A 17,777-nucleotide genomic window follows, 5' to 3' on the forward strand; every position below is an offset into this window, starting at 1 on the left:
ATACATAACGATTACTAGTCTCGACCTGCAAAGACAAGGTCGGCTAGAAAGTATAAAACAACCCAGAACTCCAGAAGTAAACAAAATACAACCTGTTTCTCCATAAATTAGCCTCTAAGAGAGATATACATACATACATATACATACATATATACAAAACATATATATATATATACACACAAAAGTGGAGAAATAATCATCTAAGTACAAAATAAAGAGGAGTCTTCGCTTTCCACAAAGAGTCTGACATGCTCAACGAGGTGCACCACGTCCTGCATCTGAAAAATAAAATCCAACAACAGGTAAGAACCCAAATGTTCCTAGTAGGATAATAATTTCAAATAGAGATATATAAAAAGATATGAACCCATTAGGCAATCCTAAACTCCAATCAGCACAAGGTTCAAGCTTAGGATTCTTTTCTAAACCAAACAGAAAAAACTCTATCAGATACTTCAAGTTTATCCTTTACTTGTTTCTTCATTAATGGAGTTTCTTAATACAATAATACTTCTCTCGCAGTTATAGACTAAGAATTTTGAGTTAAACAATTTATTCATTGGCCTTAAATTGACACCGCCATAATCTCTTCTCCATCTGTTAATCATCTCAATCTCTAACAATTGTCAACTCGCCAAACTTGGCTACGACTCAAAGTTATAAATCTCATCATCATCCATCTCATATTGATTATTCTCTACATTTAGTCTCAACCTCAACCCGGAGCAAGTGGGGCGAACCACTGCATCTACACAGAGAGCCTCAATCTCAATCAAATTCATTTTTCATCATACAATCATATCAATACATCACATAAGTAACAACCCTCATCGTCACCACCGCCAACATAAGGGATCTCTCAGTTGTTCAAACACATACAAAGCAATACAAGAAATACACAAATAGAGAGAACAGATAAGGCAATTAGGTCAAGTAGCATATAGATACAATTAATCAACAAGGCAAGCCAAAAAGAAGATGCACACCCAATCAATACACACAAATGCAAATGATGCATGCCTGTCTTACTGGCCATGAGCTCACATGTTGGTTAAAACGTTAGAACCCAACACATCCGATAGCTAACTCGGATATGGAACACCACAACACGGAGCAAGTGGGACTAAACCGCAATCCTTGCCTCTTATCCACTTAACCTGGAGCAAGTAGCACAAACCTCAACCTTTGCATCTTACCCATATGGGTGTTTAAAAATCTTAACCTGGAGCAAGTGTGACAAATCCCAACCCTTGCATCTTATCCAAGTGTCTCAAGTCTCAACCTGGAGCAAGTGGGACAAACTACCACCTTTGCATCTTACCCAGGCAGGTATTTAACTGCTTAACCTGGAGTAAGTGGAACGAAATCACAACCCTGCATCTTACCCAGGTGCCTCAAATATTGACCCGAAACAAGTGAGACAAAGCTACACCCTTGCATCTTACTCAGGTGCCAAAGCAATTCAAATTAGTATGCAAGAGGGATAACACCCAGACCTTGCCAATCTGGCCAATCAGACCATACTCAGTCATTATCAATGTCTTTTAGTAATTTCATAAGTTATTAAACTCATTAACTACATCCCTTTATCAATTTATCAAACAATGGATTTATTAATCTCAATTCTTTATCAAATAATCAATTTTATTTTTTCGTGAGTGGGATAATACCACCGTCCTCACTGTGGGCGGGACAAGGCCACCATTTCAACTTAACCCGAAGTAAGTGGGACAAACCATCATCTTTGCATCTTACCCAGGTGTTTCAACTCTCAACCTAGAACAAGTAGGACAAACCACAATCCTTACATCTTACCCAGGTAATAAATCATTAATCATTAACTTTAATCAATTCCACAAATTATTAGATAGTTTAATCTCCATTCGTTATTAATTCCCCAAGTTTAAGTTCATTAACCCCAGTCTTTTATCAATTTGCCAATCCTTTAAGATGTGAGTGAGATGGAACCGCCGTCCTCATAGCGGACGGGATAAAACCACCATCAACGTTCCTCCAGTTAACTAAGCGATTAATCCAGAAATAATTAAATTTAGTTTGTTGGACTTAGCCACACCCTATCTAGGGCTTAAAAATGAGTTTTTGGAGTTCATTTAGAGGTTACAAGAGTTTACAAGTGTTCCGGGAAGGCTAAACAGTAAAAAACAGAATTTATTAAAAAAAAATAGGACTTGTGCGTACACATCGTCCTTGTGCGTACGCACAAGTCAAAACGCCATTCCCGTTTTGTGCGTACGCATCCTCTTCTGCGTACGCACGACTTGTAAAATTTCTTATTGTGCATACGCACCCTTCTTACATACGCATGAGCACTTTTCCATGTTCTGTCCAGTGTGTACGCATCATACTGTGCGTGGGCACGCATACTCGAAATTCTGATTTGCACACATACTAGAAATTCTGATTTGCTGCACTTTCTCTACAAAATTCTATTTTTCCTCATTCTTATATGGTTTTAGATCTTTCCACTAGCTTTAATTTAAGACTAATTTCATTCAATTCCGAACTCTAGCGCCAAGTTATGTCCCGTCGAAGTTGGTTAAAAACTGATTTTTACCAATATTGAACCTTTACTCAATTTCACCAAAATCTCAATTCAATTCAAACCAAAACTATACCAATGCCATTTCTAAACATTCTAACCCTCATTCATGAATCCACCATCATTCCATACCTAATAGATCGATTCTCAATCAAGTAATCCTTATCAACTCAATCGCACCTTTAACACACATACTTATGCAACAATATATCACAACCAACTCAATCAATCATCATTATTGCATTCATTGCAATATAATCACTCTACTACTTACCTCCACTTACCATATGGGGACTCCTCACCTCATTACGGTCTCCGACCCAATATCCACATCAATTATTATTATAACAAGTAAAACTACAATCTCATATTCAATTTCATTCAAACAATCACATTTTTCACATCAAACATTCAATTCACAAAATCACACTAACACATAACTCATTATCAACATACATCATTCTATTCAATCCTATCCTAGGGCAATTAACCTAGACATTCACATAACTTTACATAATGCCTACCTGAAACTAAAACATGTACCTTCGTTGACGACGACCGACACCCTTGAATCATTTTCTCTTCCAGTAATTCGAAGCTTCACCCAACGTCAATCAAACCTCTACAAATACTCTGCAACCAAATCAAGACACAAAATTACAACACAACTCAACCCAAACAAGCCATCATTCTTCATTTAATCTAGTTATACCAATTTAATTCACATTTCAAGCTAGGATTTTACTTAAAAATATGGATAATGAAAGGATTAGGCTTTCTTACCTTAACACACTTGAAATTGGAATAGAACCCACTTGGAATCTATGCTAGAGTACCTCTAAAGAACTAAAATCACAATACCTCAACACTATATACTCCAAAAATGTAAAATTGAAGAGAATGAAAAATTGGCAAAGGTTTCATGTTTACTTACTACAATACCTAAATAAAATTAAAGAAAGATCCGAGTCGAATGCGTGGCCGCAAACGGCTCGTCAATCAGAGTTTCGGATTAGAAATTATGAGCAATTGAAGGAGATGGTGAATAGTGCTGAAAGTGTGATAATGAATGGGGTGTGTGCTGAATGCTAAGTGTGGAGGGAGGTTTTATATGGGGCATTAGGCCCAAGTGTGGCCCAAATTCAATTTTTGGTGCGTTTGGTCTAATTTTGTATCAAAATCTTTAAGATTATTGTTTTAATTTGCAGTCTAAATATTTTATTTTCCTAAATTATATATTTTAATTTCTTAATTTTTTCTTTCATAATTAAATTATTAATTATACTTTAATCGAGTTTTACACTGGAGGGGATGTCTTGATGGGCATCAACATGGTTGACCCGAAGCATTGCTGGTGCTTGCTTTTTGTAATTCGGTGGGTATCCATGCAGCTTGTAATACTTGTTCTTGGTGTGACCAAGAAGTCCACAATGAGCAAAGAGTGGCTTATCTTTCTTTCTTGGTCTTGTCTTAGAGCTTGATTGTGCATCCTTCACGGTAAAGGCCATTTGTGCCTCATTGCTCAGTTGAGAGGTTAGTGACAAACCCCTTTGCCTTTCTTTTTGAATAATCAGTGAGAACACTTCAGGAATATTTGGCAGTGGATACATTAACAAGATTTGGCTTCTCACTTGCTGGTAAGCATCATTCAGTCCCATGAAGAACACAAAAACATATTCTTCATCAGCATGAGCTAAGAATTTTCGTGCACCTCCACATGTACACCGCAAGGAAGGACAAAAGTGGCATAACTCTTCCCAAACACATTTGAGTTTGGTGAAGTATTGAGAGATTGTAAGTGCATTTTGCTTGTAATTCATCAATTCTTTGCGAAGCTCATAGATGCGAGGACCGTTCTTTTGTTGAAAGCAGTGATTAAGATCTGTCCAAATTTCATGTGATCCAGCAAAAATCAAGTTGGAAGTAATTTCTTTGGATATGGAATTGAGAATCCAAGTGCCTAAGCGTATCTCATGTCATAAAATCACTCATCCCAAAAGCTTAAGCTGATTTTGGGTTCACCAATGATTGAACTCTTGACCTTTCGGATCTAGAACTCTAATACCATGTCATGAAACCACTCATCCCAAAAGCATAACCTGATAGGACAATGTAACACTAATGGTCATATCTCTAATACTTTCTAAACCTCTATTATACACATTGTACGCTTAGGCCATTAGCTCCCTATACTTTCTCATCTGATATATATACATGAATAATGGAATGATGACTTAGCTAATTAGTTGACCAACTAAGCAGAGTTAAGCCCCAAAATGGTCCCTGAGATTGGCGTCGTGCACTAAAATTGTCCCTGAGATCCCAATTGCACCAATTACGTCCCTGAGATTGAGAAAAGTGCACCATATTAGTCCATCACCCATTTTCCCTTAACGACGTGATGACATGGCTAGATGACGTGGATGGTAAATGACACGTGTCACTCCATGATTTGGCCACGTGTAATGATATGATGATGTGGTGACCAGTGACACGTGGCATGCTGACGTGGATAGTTGTGCCACGTGTCACAATGTTATTTGGCCACGTGTCCGTTTGTGCCACGTGTCGCGACAGTATTCGTCTACGTGTCATCTATTATGTCATTGTTGTAAATGCACCAAATTAGTCCCTCACTTTGCATTAAGTGACTCATTTTAGTCCCTGAAATTGAATGTCGTGCACCAAACTAGTCCCTTTGCCAATATTTTTTTTTCTATAAATTCAAAATTCTTAATATTTTTCACTACAAGAAAAAGGCGCATTTGTAACAAAAAATATTGTTACAAATTTTGATTTTGAAGGTATTTTTCGTGACAGTCAATTTTTTTCCTATCAAAAAATTTTGTTACAAAACGTAACATGATTTTGTAACATTTTTTTTCTTTAGTTACGAAAGCAAATTAATTATTTTGTAACAACTTTTTTTTATTACAAATTACATGCATAATTTATTAAATTATTTTTTCAATTAACTAATAAATTAACGATTTTAATAAGCAAGTTTACATGTATATAATATGCAAAAACATACATAAGTCAAACAAGATCCTTTTAGCTAAAATTGAAACAAAATAACATTAGCTAGTGAGTACATTGATTAGTTCAACCAAAACATAAAAGTTCTAACATAAAAGTTCAACCAAAACATAAAAGTTCTAACATAGATTAGTGTCTTTATGCATCAAAACATTCTTGAGCCCTCAAGGTAGCATATGGTCACCATTTTAGCACTCCTATAAATAAAAAAAAAACCGAAACAAAAAAGTTAGAAACAAGATATAACACTAATTATAATTTTTTCACTAAGTTTTATCCAAAATATTTAGAAAAATTTCGGTAGAACCTCCCCTAAAATTTGGATATTTCCATCGTCCACGGTTCCAACAAACACAACCAATTCACAACTTATGTCTCAGTCATACCCAACCAAATTTATCAAACCAAATAATAGGACATTTGTCATTTTTCAACCATGACACAAGTAAAATGTGATAAAGAGATCCATATACAAATTAAAGTATACTAATATAAAATGGGAATCATCTACGAGTTCAAAACTTAGAAGTTAAAATTAACTAATTCCTTAAGAATATATTCTCAGAGTTCAAAACTAGCCAATCAAAAATACAAATTATCAAGAATTAATAATTCAATATATAAACTTGGGCTAACTAATCACAATTGCATTAGTACCTTAGAATAATACTCAATTGCATTTTTGAAGTCCTTGTCTCCAAATGCAATATCCCCAAACTTTTTTGTGTTCAATATATCTTGCACTTGTTGTGTCCACTCTTGAAAGAAAGCTGCAACAACATTCTCGGTTAATTGACAAGAGAAACCACAAAAGAAGTTGGTAGAACAAGATATACAATTATAGTCTTGTGAGAAATTACCAAAGGTTTGTGCTAATCAACATCTCAGTACAAATAGAAGAAGAAAAAACAACCAACATAAAAAGTAGATCCAGCCTTGTACACAAATTTATGGTCATTGAGAAAAGCAAAAAAAAAAAACATATAACAAATTAATGGCTTAAAAAAATGTGAAACGTTAAAACAAGAACAAAAAAAACTAAGACATGGAAATTGAACATTTTTGTACCTCTCTCCCTCCGCGAGCTCGCACCGGTGACGGCCTCCTCGCGGCTCCATGATGGCGATGATGGAAAGCCTGCACCAGACGCGATGGCAGCTCTCTCCCCCTCAGCGATCTCTGGCCTGACCCACGGCTCTTCTCTCCACGCATCTTCTCCCGGCGAAATCGACGGCAATGGCGAGGCATGTGACGGCGGCTTCCGATGGCCTGACCCACGGCTTCCAATAAATTATTAGGACCATCAGCCATCCAGAGACAACAAATTACCTCAATTTTAGAAATGAACCTACATAGGATACACTTGCTTAGATAACATAAGCCTGGATAACATTTTGACATACTTAGGATACACTTGCTTCACCAACCAAGTAGAAAAGGAACTTGTTAGTTGTTACTTCTAATCCAAACATGAACAATACATATTGATGACAAAAACTGCAAATGAATCAATGAACATACAAGTATACAAGGGCACTGTATGCCAAGTAAGGAACATACTGCATAAAAGTAAAACACTTTCCCGTATTAATAATTAAACATTAGCTAGAAACCTTACAGAATAATAAGGAATTAAAAAAACTTACAGAATAAGCCAATTATCAATGTCAGCAAGATCATCACAAATAGAATAAAGAACAAAATTAGAATTCAATACTAATAATAACAAGCAATGCTCAAATGTGACATCAGAAAGCTTCTAACACAATCACCAAGTTCAAAAATGAGAGATCAGGGCTGACAATACACCCGCGAACAGACTTTCTCCTACGCTCTCCATTGCGCCTTCCATATCCACTGAAGCAAGGAGTTCCTGCCCAGATGCATGGCAATCAACATTAAGTAAGTCAAAAGAGCTAAAAACACTTGGTAATGAAAACTATGAATTGTACACCCTACTTATAGCAAGACAAAGCCAAAATGAATAATCATACCTCTGTGAAGCAAAAGACGAACACGACCAGGGGTCAACACTCCTTGCTTCATTGGGAATCCTTGCTTATCACAGCCACCGGTGATTTTGAAGACATAGGGTTAATTATGTAATCGATATCAATAGATGAATCTGAAAAAAATACTACATTTGCACTAACAGCAATGGGGCAAAAATTACAAAGCTTCAAATTATAACAAGAAATTCGGAGCACTATAATGTATAAAGCAAAAATAGAAGAAGCACTATTCCAGAGCACTGCCACTTCAAAGTGGCATTCTTTAACATAACACAGTATACAACACAAGAACAACAACAATAGCAATAAGAAAGAATTGAAAAGAGGAACGGTGACTCCACGAACGGCGACTGGGCACAGCAGGGCGAACAGAGCCTCCTCCTTTTTCCTCCGTCTTCCTCTCTCCACGCGTCTGTCTCTCCTGTGCGTCCTCAGCGTCGTCCATGATGGGAGATGCGACGGCGGTGGAAGCTGGCAACGACCCGCTCGCGATGAAGACGACGACGGCGGCGGCTTCCCTCGGCGACAGCAGAACGCAAACTGACGGCGACGATGGAGGCATAGCGGCGCTCCTTCCTAGCGGAGCTCTTCCTCTCGCTCAACGTCTCCTCCTTCCTGACAGCGACACGACGGCGCGGCGGCAATGATGCCCACCGGCGCCATCCTCCCTCTTTCCCCTCTCCTTCTCTTGTTCTCTGATTCCAGCTTCCCCCTTTCTTTTCCTTTCTTTCCCTTCCCGTTCTTCCCTTTCTCTTGCTGTGTGTGTGTGTTTTTGTGTTGTGTGAGTGCATTCAAAGGAAAGGGGGGTGTGAAGGCTAGGGTTAAGGTGAGTGAGTGGGGGTGAGTAGGGTTAGAATAAAATTAGATTTTTTTTTTGTGACTTAACAAAATTAGAGTTAGAATTTTTTATTTGAGAATTAGGAATTGTTTTTGGAAAAAATATAAAATTAAAAATTTTTGGATAAATTAAAATTTATAAAAAATAATTAATTAATATAAATAATATTTTAAAATATTAAATTTTTAAAACAAAATAAAATTATCTTAAAGATTTAAATATTTCAAAATAATTTTTTTTAGTTACGAAAATTCTTGTATTTTCTGATAAACAAATAATTTGTTACAAACAATATTGAATTTCGTGACAAATTAATTTTTTGTTACAAAATATTATAAAATTTTGTAACAAAACATTGTTTCATTACAAAAGCCAATATAATTTGTAACAAAAATATTAAATTGTTACAAAATAACAAAACGTTTTGTAACAAATTATATTGTTGTTACAAAACATTATTATTATGTAACAATCACTAATTTTGTTACAAAAAACTAATTTTTTGTAACAATTTTAAATTTGTTACAAAGTTTTTGTTACAAATATTCCATTTTCTTGTAGTGGTTAAGATATTCGCAAGAGAAAAAATATTTTATAAAAGCACTTTTATTTGAATAACATGTGAAAAAATAGAATTGAAATTAATGTATTCAAAAATATTAAGAATTTTGAATTTATAGAAAAAAAATAAAAAAATATTGGTGAAGGGACTAGTTTGGTGCACGACATTCAATTTCAGGGACTAAAATGAGTCACTTAATGCAAAGTGAGGGATTAATTTGGTGCATTTACAACGATGACATAATGGATGACACGTGGACGAATACTGTCGCAACACGTGGCACAAACGGACACGTGACCAAATAACATTGTGACACGTGGCACAACTATCCACGTCAGCATGCCACGTGTTACTGGTCACCACATCATCATATCATTACATGTGACCAAATCATGGAGTGACACGTGTTACTTACCATCCACGTCATCCAGCCATGTCATCACGTCGTTAAGGAAAAATGGGTCAGGGACTAATATGGTGCACTTTTCTCAATCTCAGGGACGTAATTGGTGCAATTGGGATCTCAGGAACGATTTTAGTGCACGACGCCAATCTCAGGGACCATTTTGGGGCTTAACTCCAACTAAGCATTTACTAACTTCTAAATATAGCTAACAACACTAAAGCTAAATTAAATGACTAAATAAAGGTTTAATTACAATCTACTTAATATCTAATAGAAGTGTAACATGATAATTGACAAGTAAGTACAATTAGTAACATTATATTGTATCTCTGTTTTTACATGGAGGCTGTTATTGGATGCGACGGGGTGAATTCTATAGTTGCAAGCATGGTTGGTTTGCGGCCAGTGAGGTTCTTGCCCCTCTCAACTTGCGTTGCACGAGGCTTCACATATTATCCTGATGGTCATCAATTTGGTGCTGAGTTTGTTATGATAATCAAAGATCAAGTTCGACTTGGAAGGGTTCCAGTGTCTTATAACCTCGTTTACTGGTTCGTCACAAGGCCCTCGACTAATCAAGGTCATTTACTTTCATCTAATCACCCCACCCCTATTTTATTATCGGATCTTATTAATGTAGTTTAAGAACTCATTTTATTAAGAGTATTATAAAAATATTTTATCAAAGAAAGTTATTAAAAATAATTTTTATATAAAAATCTAAATAATTTTTATTATTATATTATTTAAATATCATTTTGTATAAAAATAAAATATTTTAAATATTAAAAATATAATTAAAATTTAATCCAAATAATAAATGATAAAATAACTTTTACCTAACAAAAATATAACTTTTCTATTTTCTAGGTTACCTCTATTTTTTGTCATGTCTTTGTAATTTCTATTTCAAGACTCCTACTTATAAGTTATAACACAACAATTTTGACGATTTTGGATCGGAGGAGAACTAATAATCATGTTTGATCCCATAAAAACAGATTCAACCATTTCAAAAAACCCAGTTCTTATGAGACAATCTTTAATGGATTCACTGAAGGATTTCCCGGCACACACAGTGGAGATGATAAGAAATTGTGATATGAACATGTTGCATCTCACGGACTTGAAGTACCGCCCCCCATGGGACTTACTTCTTGACAACTTCAGGAGAGGGACAGTGACGGTGGCCGGCGATGCCATGCACGGCACAGGGCCATTCATTGCACAGGGTGGCGCAGCATCCATAGAAGATGCAATTGTTCTAGCTAGATGCCTAGCAAAAAAGATGCACAATAATGATGCTAATAAGAGAGTGCAAGTAGAAGATAATACTCTCATAGAGGAAGCATTTGATGAATATGTGAAAGAAAGGAGGATGAGAATTTTTTGGCTCTCTTTAAATTCTTTCCTTATTGGGAAGAAGCTTGATGCACAATCCCTCGTAGTGAAAGTGATTATCCTTGCCCTCATTGTTGTTCTATTTAGAGATCCCGATTGGCATATCCACTATCAGTGTGGAACTCTATGACAAGAAGAAGATTTAAGGTTGTGTTTGGTTAGAGTATTTTAAAATTTTAAAGTATTTGGAATGTTATATAATTACATTTTCATAATTTAATTATATGTAATTTTAAAATGTTTTGTTTGTATATATGTATAACAAGATAATTAAGTGAATGAGATATATACATGATATCAATCAAGTTTTAAAAGTGGATAATTCACATAGACAAATTAATTGAGGAAAAAAAGTACACAAATGTCTTAAAGTGAAACTGGTTACATGTCTGTATTGTTTTTATATTTATGTAAATCGAATTCAATTGATTCCATTTATACTTTTTCAATGTAAATCAAATAAATTATATTTGAATTATTAGGCTCAGTACTAAATCGAAATAAGTAAATTTAATTTAGTAGTAATACTCTTTTAAAGGAACTCAACCCATAGTAAATCGAAGCAAAGTAGTTTGATCTAGCCCATAATAAATCGAAACAATTGAATTCGATTTATAGACTATAGTAAATCGAATAAATTGAATTCGTTTTATAGTTGACTCAACACGACAAGATTTAAAACTGTGGATATGGAAGATGATCCCGATCATATCTACTGTTTGGATAGAGTTGCTTATATTGCTGGTAGCATCAATGAAGAGGTTAGTAAAGGAATTTTTTTGCTTCAAGATAGATTAAAAATGTTAGTAATATTAAGTCGCTTAGAGTATTTGATTATAATTGTTAGTTAAAATTTTTAAACTTAGGTATAAATGTTAATTAGAGTAATTACTTAGAATTATGTTAGAATTTTGAAGCTACAAATGTGAATCAAAGTAGTGATTAGAAATTTTGTTAGAATTTTTAAATTATAAATGTTAAAATGACTAGTGACTAGAAGTTTTCTTAGAAGTGGGTTCTATCAATACTAACCAGTGGCTTACAATGTCTAAATACATCGATACACAGTAGGAACAACAAAAAAAGTTGGTGGAAATAAGTTGATGACTCGTCAACCTGGCCTCCAAGTCGAACATGACTCGTCTTCATACTACAATACTACCTGGCTTGTTATCTGGACACCAAATATCCATCTTGACAATTCATTGTAGGACTCTTTTCAATCCCCATAAATTTGCACAATAGTCTTCTGTTTAGCCAACCAAACCCTCCTGTAAATCAGTCTAAATTCAAAATGTACTTCTGTCGCATTCTGCAGTACCTTGATTGACACAACCGCATCAACTCTGATTATAGGAAGGATGAAAGCAGATATCACATGACAATCAAGCTTCTTGTGATCACTAGAGATCGACGTGGTCAAACATGTGTGAGGTCCATTATACTGTCTTACCTCCCAAATATCCTTCCACTGGCAAAGAGTGATCCAAATCAACCATATGCAACCGTTTTCAAACTCTTTACACTTTTCATAGTACTTGACATGATCTGATTCCAGCACTCTATACTCAACCCCACAATGGATGCTATAAGTCTTCACACATAAGACGACTTTCTCTTTATTCTGAAATTGCTGATCAACTTGGAACTCAACTAGACCTGCTTTATTCTGTGAATCTCTGGCCCCAAATTCGAATTCTATATCCGGGAACATATGCTGTGTCATGACCTCCAAGTCTAAAGTCAAAAGTGTTGAGGGTATTGCTGAGTTTCCGACTAGAATACTTCTCCCTAGATCATCATCGCTATCCTCATCAATCATGGCAGACTCCACATCATCGTCATCCCTCAGTACATCTTTCTTGGTATCCGAAATATCGATTATCACCTATTTCTCCATTTTCATCGCGGTTTAGATCAGCTGCAAAAGACGGAGATGCCACCAAAATTGTCGCAGGTGTAATTACAGGCACAGATGAAGAAGCAACAACTGGGGTTGAACTAGAGGTTGCTGCCATTATTACTGATTGATGATTTCGATTCAATCCTCCTGAACTAGAGACCACATCCCCAAACTTAGCAATTAATTCATGGGTTCTCACCTAGGAAAACTAACGACAACAGTGAAACAAAACTTGCAAATCATCATCACTGTTTATTACAAAGGAGTCGTACTTCATCCCATCTCGAACAACAGAAATCAGAATTTTATAAAATAACTTCTCCGTCCATCTCATGCCATGCAACCCAGTTTTTAGATTATAATATTTTGAAACTCAACAAAATTCGTAGAATATTTAGTAAAGACACTCAACGGATTTTTATAAGTAAATTTTATTTCCTCTCGTATTTTTTTCTTAATCGTTCCTCTGTAATGTACAAAAACTAAAAAACTATCTTTACTAACCATTGTGAATTTCACTCTAATAAATACCTAACGTTCTAATTGTATTTATATAGAATATATTCTTTAGTAAATCGAATTAATTTAATTTAATTTATACAGTTGCAATCGTGTATTAGTAAATCGAATAAATTAGATTCGATTTACTTTGGGTGCATCAAACGAAGTAAATCAAAATAACTTGTTTTAAATTATGTCACGAATACTCCTCCTTATATAGTAAATCTAATTAAATGGATTCGATTTATATAGACTTGTTATAACACTAGCTAAATCGAATAAGATGGATTCGATTTACATAGACTTCTTGTAAATCGAAGGAAATAGCTTCAATTTACATAATTGTATTGTTAAAATGAGACATACATATAAGTTATTTTGTTTTAAGACATTAGTATAATATTGGAAGCCATTAATTTGTTTATGTCATTTATCCTTTAAAAATAATGATAAAGGAATTTGAGATTTTTTTTATAAGAAAGTATTTTAAAATTTTTTATTTTGAAGTAAATAAATTATCTCATCAAGATGTTTAGAGTTTATAAAAGGTAATTATATATATATGAAGATAGTTAAAATTTTTTATGTGAAAATATAAGGGTAATATTAGCGTCTGTTATGTTACGGTTCAACCAAAAAATAGACTTATTTTTTAGGAATGACAACAAGTCCCCATGGGGTAGGAACATACCCCCCACCCCCATCGATCACCATAATCTATCTCCCGTCCCTGCCCTGTCTTTGTTACGGATAACGGAGATCCCGTATCCGGGGATCTGGATATCCACAGATATCCGCGGATTTTACAAATTAATAATTGAACATAGAAAATTAACAATTGAATAAATCCTAAATTTCTAAATAAAAATTCAATAACAATTGCCTAAACAAAGATAAAACTTGGAAGATTAACAAAAACAATTTCAAATACAGAAAATTAATAATTGAACAAATCATAAATTCCCAAATAAAAATTCAACAATTGCACAAATAAAGATACAAACTCAAAAGATTAACAATTTTAAATTCAACCATTTCAAACATTAAAAAAATCCTAAACCCCAAATGTTGAAAAAAAAACTCAAAAGAAACTAATCAAAGAAAGGGACTTATTGATGCGGCGGCGACGACGACTGTGCTGGTAGTGGTGACGATTTTGTTAGAGGCGGCAACGACGAGGAAGATTGATTAGGAGGTTGCAATGATAATAAACGAGCATGGAGCAGGAGACGGTGACGCTGTTGAATGAGACGGCGACGATGAGGCGGTGACAGTGAGTGAGAGGATGGTGACCAAAGATGAGGCTTGTAAGCGGCGGAGATGCAGAGAACCTTGGAGTGGTTGGCGAGGTGACGAGGCGGGAGGAAAAGGCAATGACGCTGTTGGTGGAGACGAGAAGCAGCCGCTGAAGGCAAAAGAAGAAGGAGGTGACTAGGTCAAGGTAAGGCTGTTGGGTGAGGGAGAGAGTGAATTTGAAGTGAGGCTGAGATCTAGAATAAAATATTAGAATTTTTAACTTTATATATATGGGTATTTATGTAATTTTATATTCCTCAAGTATTATACTAATATTCACGGGGCGAATATCTTTTCTCCTGTCTCTACTCCATTTATTAGATGGGTATCCATTTCTGTCATCCACAAAAGAAAAATGGCTTCTATATTTATTTTTCGACAGATAAATTTTCGCAAATATCTGCTCAGCAAAAAAAATTGCCATTTTTATTATCTTTAAAGAACAATTTTTTTTAAAAAAAAATTGGTTGGTTTAGTTTGATTCAGATAAATCATTCTATAAAAACAAACTTTTATTGAACATGCACGTGCATCTTTCATTTAAAGATAATTCTAATAATTTTCGATTGAATTTATCTGTTCATAAAATGTTTTTTTATTAATATCCGAAAAAACCATTTTTTGTTAAAAGATTTGACATGCTCTTTACCGAAACAAAATTCTCAATATATAATAAAAATTAGTAATTAAATTAATTATTTTATATTTGTATTTATTTATATATATAATTGATTTTTAGTGTATAGGTAAAGTGATTAAATATATTTTCTCTTTTTAATAATTCATCCAAATACAGTTTAATTGTATTTCTTCTGTAATAATAATGAGTATCGGTACCAAGTTATTAATGTTGATCCAAGCTAAGAAAAAAGTCATGCAGGTTGCATAAAGTAGTACATAGTCAATACTATAATTAACATCAATAACCATGTATTGCACTTGCAATTGCAACTGCATTTTCCAATTGACTCTATGGGTACTAAACAAACAATAATATCGAATCGAAAAATAAAAACATAGAGATAACAATCTTCAATAATCTGTATCAAAATATATATAAATGTCTTTCTTTGTTTCTCCCCATATTTAATTAAATGGTTAATTAGAGGCAAGGATGGAACTCTTATTTATCTTCAATCATGGAGGAAGTTATTGTTTCCCATAGCCCCAGAAATCCATCTCTCCCCTCAAAGAAAGCTGGTTAATCTGATGTGGATTTGCATCTTCAAACCTAATCCCTTTGTTGGCTGAATCTTCATTTCCAAGGTTCCCGGTTACAAGCCTATCAAGCACACCCCATTCATTCATTCCTTCTCCTCCTCCTCTTGCGGCGCCCATTTCCTGGGCTTGTTCACATGATCCAACCTCCATACCAGGCTCGGAAACCTGCTGGTACCTCAGACCCTCGCTGCCACCGCTATCGCAGTCTCTAGGGTTAGTCATGAGCTGCTTAGCGATGACAGGAGGGTCTGAAGGAAGGGCGGGTGCATAAGAGTAGTCATAGACGATGGGCTTGTGGGCCTGGGGATGAAGAAGTGGTTGGGAGTGATGGAAGAGTGAATAGTGTGGGGTTTGCATGTGAGGATAGTGATGGAGACCGAGCTCGGGTTTATCGAGTTCATCAAAGCCTGAGGATGAAGAGGATGGGTTCCCATTCCTAGGGTTTTGCAGTAGGTAGTGGTTTTCCCTTTGCATGAAGGAACGAGCATTGGTGGCCGTTGAGTTGTTGAGTTGCTGGTCCGATGAGGTGTGTGTGGAGCCACCACCTCCTTCATTTCCAATCTTGAATAGGTTCTTCTTCTTGAACACCCTGCACACCACCCACCCATCTTCCTACAAAACAATATCAACAATATATAGTAGATATCTAACTAGTCATTTAATTCACGACAAAATGAGTTAGATATACATACGTTGGCATTTGCTTGTGGATCATTGGAATCTTCAAGGCGGTACTCGTGCATTATCCAATCAGTCTTCTGGCCATGAGGGGCTCTACCTTTGTAGAACACAAGTGTCTTTCTCATCCCAATCTTCTTGTAGGTGTTCCTTATGCACTTGTCTCTTCCCGTCGCTTTCCAGAACCCTGCGTTCGTTGCTCGGTTTGTCCTTGACCCTGTTGGGTACTTTCTATCCTTGTGGCTGAAGAAATACCACTCGTTTTGTGGTGTTGACCCTATTCTGCATCTTTCTGCATAACAAGATTCCATTCATGAACCTCCAACAAATCCAAGAGTATGATAAATCATACACGAAAATATATATACTTGAGTGACAGTCTCCTGATATCAAATTATACTACGAGGCAGTTATGCATCAAATTGAACAAAACAAGTCAAATAATATATGCACCATGGCCTACTAATTCCATTCTTTTATTCACCAACATATAAGCTTACAACAACTCATAATAAACCCTGTCATTCATCCACCATGTAGTAATAATTAATAAATTTACGTTTCAAGATTAATTTCAGCAGATAGATCGGTGTTGGAAAACAATCCATACAATGCAAGTTATGTCATCTTGTTTATTATCATACTAGTTTATTATATAGTAAAAATCAATAATATGAATTGAGTAACGAAAACGGGAGATAAAACAAGAATTAAGCTCAAAACTTATAAGAACTAAAGGAAATTACATTAAGTTAATTTAATTACCTTGCAAGTCCCAAGGCTCCATCTTGTTGAGGTCGACCTCTCTAATAACATCCATGTCAAACTTCTGAAACGACACCTTCTTCTTCAAGTAGTAATGAAGCAATTCCTCATCGGTTGGATGAAATCGAAACCCCGGTGGCACACCACCGTTATTAGAAGAACCCATCAAGCTAGAATAATCACTTACTACTACTACTACTACTTAGCTGAAATTTAATTTGAACTTGGAAGGAAGGAAAGTGATAGATGATGATGGAGGGTAGCAATAAATTTTGTAGGTGGTGATTGAGGCATGGGACTTATATACCGTGATGGTTGTCAACGCCACCCACTGTATGTAACTATAGAGAAAGGGTTGACGGCCGGTGACTACGCCGACGGGAATGGTTAAAGCTACTTATCGTAAAAACCAAGTTTGCCCAAATGAATGTGACTATCTCTTACCTATATCTCTATCATTCTTATTTTTCTATTCTTATTAATTCTTTTCTCTTCTTAATCATACATCTTCCCCCACTAGCGTATAAGGAGCGTAAGCTACACTCCCCTATCCGTATATTTTTTTTTCCATAATAATAATTAAAGATTCAAAAAT

General features: G+C 35.2%; 2 protein-coding genes across 2 annotated transcripts in view; one reads left to right on the forward strand and one right to left on the reverse strand.

Moving 5' to 3' along the window:
• The window catches only part of LOC107632566 (FAD-dependent urate hydroxylase-like), a 16,701-nt gene extending 5,594 nt beyond the window's left edge, over window positions 1-11,107 (forward strand). The window contains exons 5-6 of the mRNA XM_016336234.2: window positions 9,763-9,997; window positions 10,419-11,107. Coding sequence (XP_016191720.2) covers window positions 9,763-9,997; window positions 10,419-10,948 — 765 coding nt within the window. The 3' untranslated portion in view covers window positions 10,949-11,107. The remainder of the gene's footprint in view (window positions 1-9,762; window positions 9,998-10,418) is intronic.
• Window positions 15,545-17,609, reverse strand: LOC107634203 (protein BEARSKIN2-like). The gene is made up of 3 exons (XM_016337775.2): window positions 17,183-17,609; window positions 16,432-16,709; window positions 15,545-16,351 (listed from the first exon to the last, which is right to left on the reverse strand). The coding sequence occupies exons 1-3, from the start codon at window positions 17,346-17,348 to the stop codon at window positions 15,668-15,670; spliced, it is 1,128 nt and encodes a 375-aa protein (XP_016193261.1). The 5' UTR covers window positions 17,349-17,609; the 3' UTR covers window positions 15,545-15,667.

The sequence above is a fragment of the Arachis ipaensis genome, chromosome B03 (assembly GCF_000816755.2).
Source record: "Arachis ipaensis cultivar K30076 chromosome B03, Araip1.1, whole genome shotgun sequence".
NCBI classification, from domain to species: domain Eukaryota; kingdom Viridiplantae; phylum Streptophyta; class Magnoliopsida; order Fabales; family Fabaceae; genus Arachis; species Arachis ipaensis.

Bases quoted from the DNA above. Each gene is read 5' to 3' on its own strand.
- LOC107634203 (XM_016337775.2), bottom strand. From the start codon at position 17,348: ATGGGTTCTTCTAATAACGGTGGTGTGCCACCGGGGTTTCGATTTCAT. The intron at 16,710-17,182 runs GTAATTAAATTA...CTTGTTATGCAG, and splicing joins GGAGCCTTGGGACTTGCAAG to AAAGATGCAGAATAGGGTCA. The intron at 16,352-16,431 runs GTATGTATATCT...ATTGTTTTGTAG, and splicing joins ATCCACAAGCAAATGCCAAC to GAAGATGGGTGGGTGGTGTG.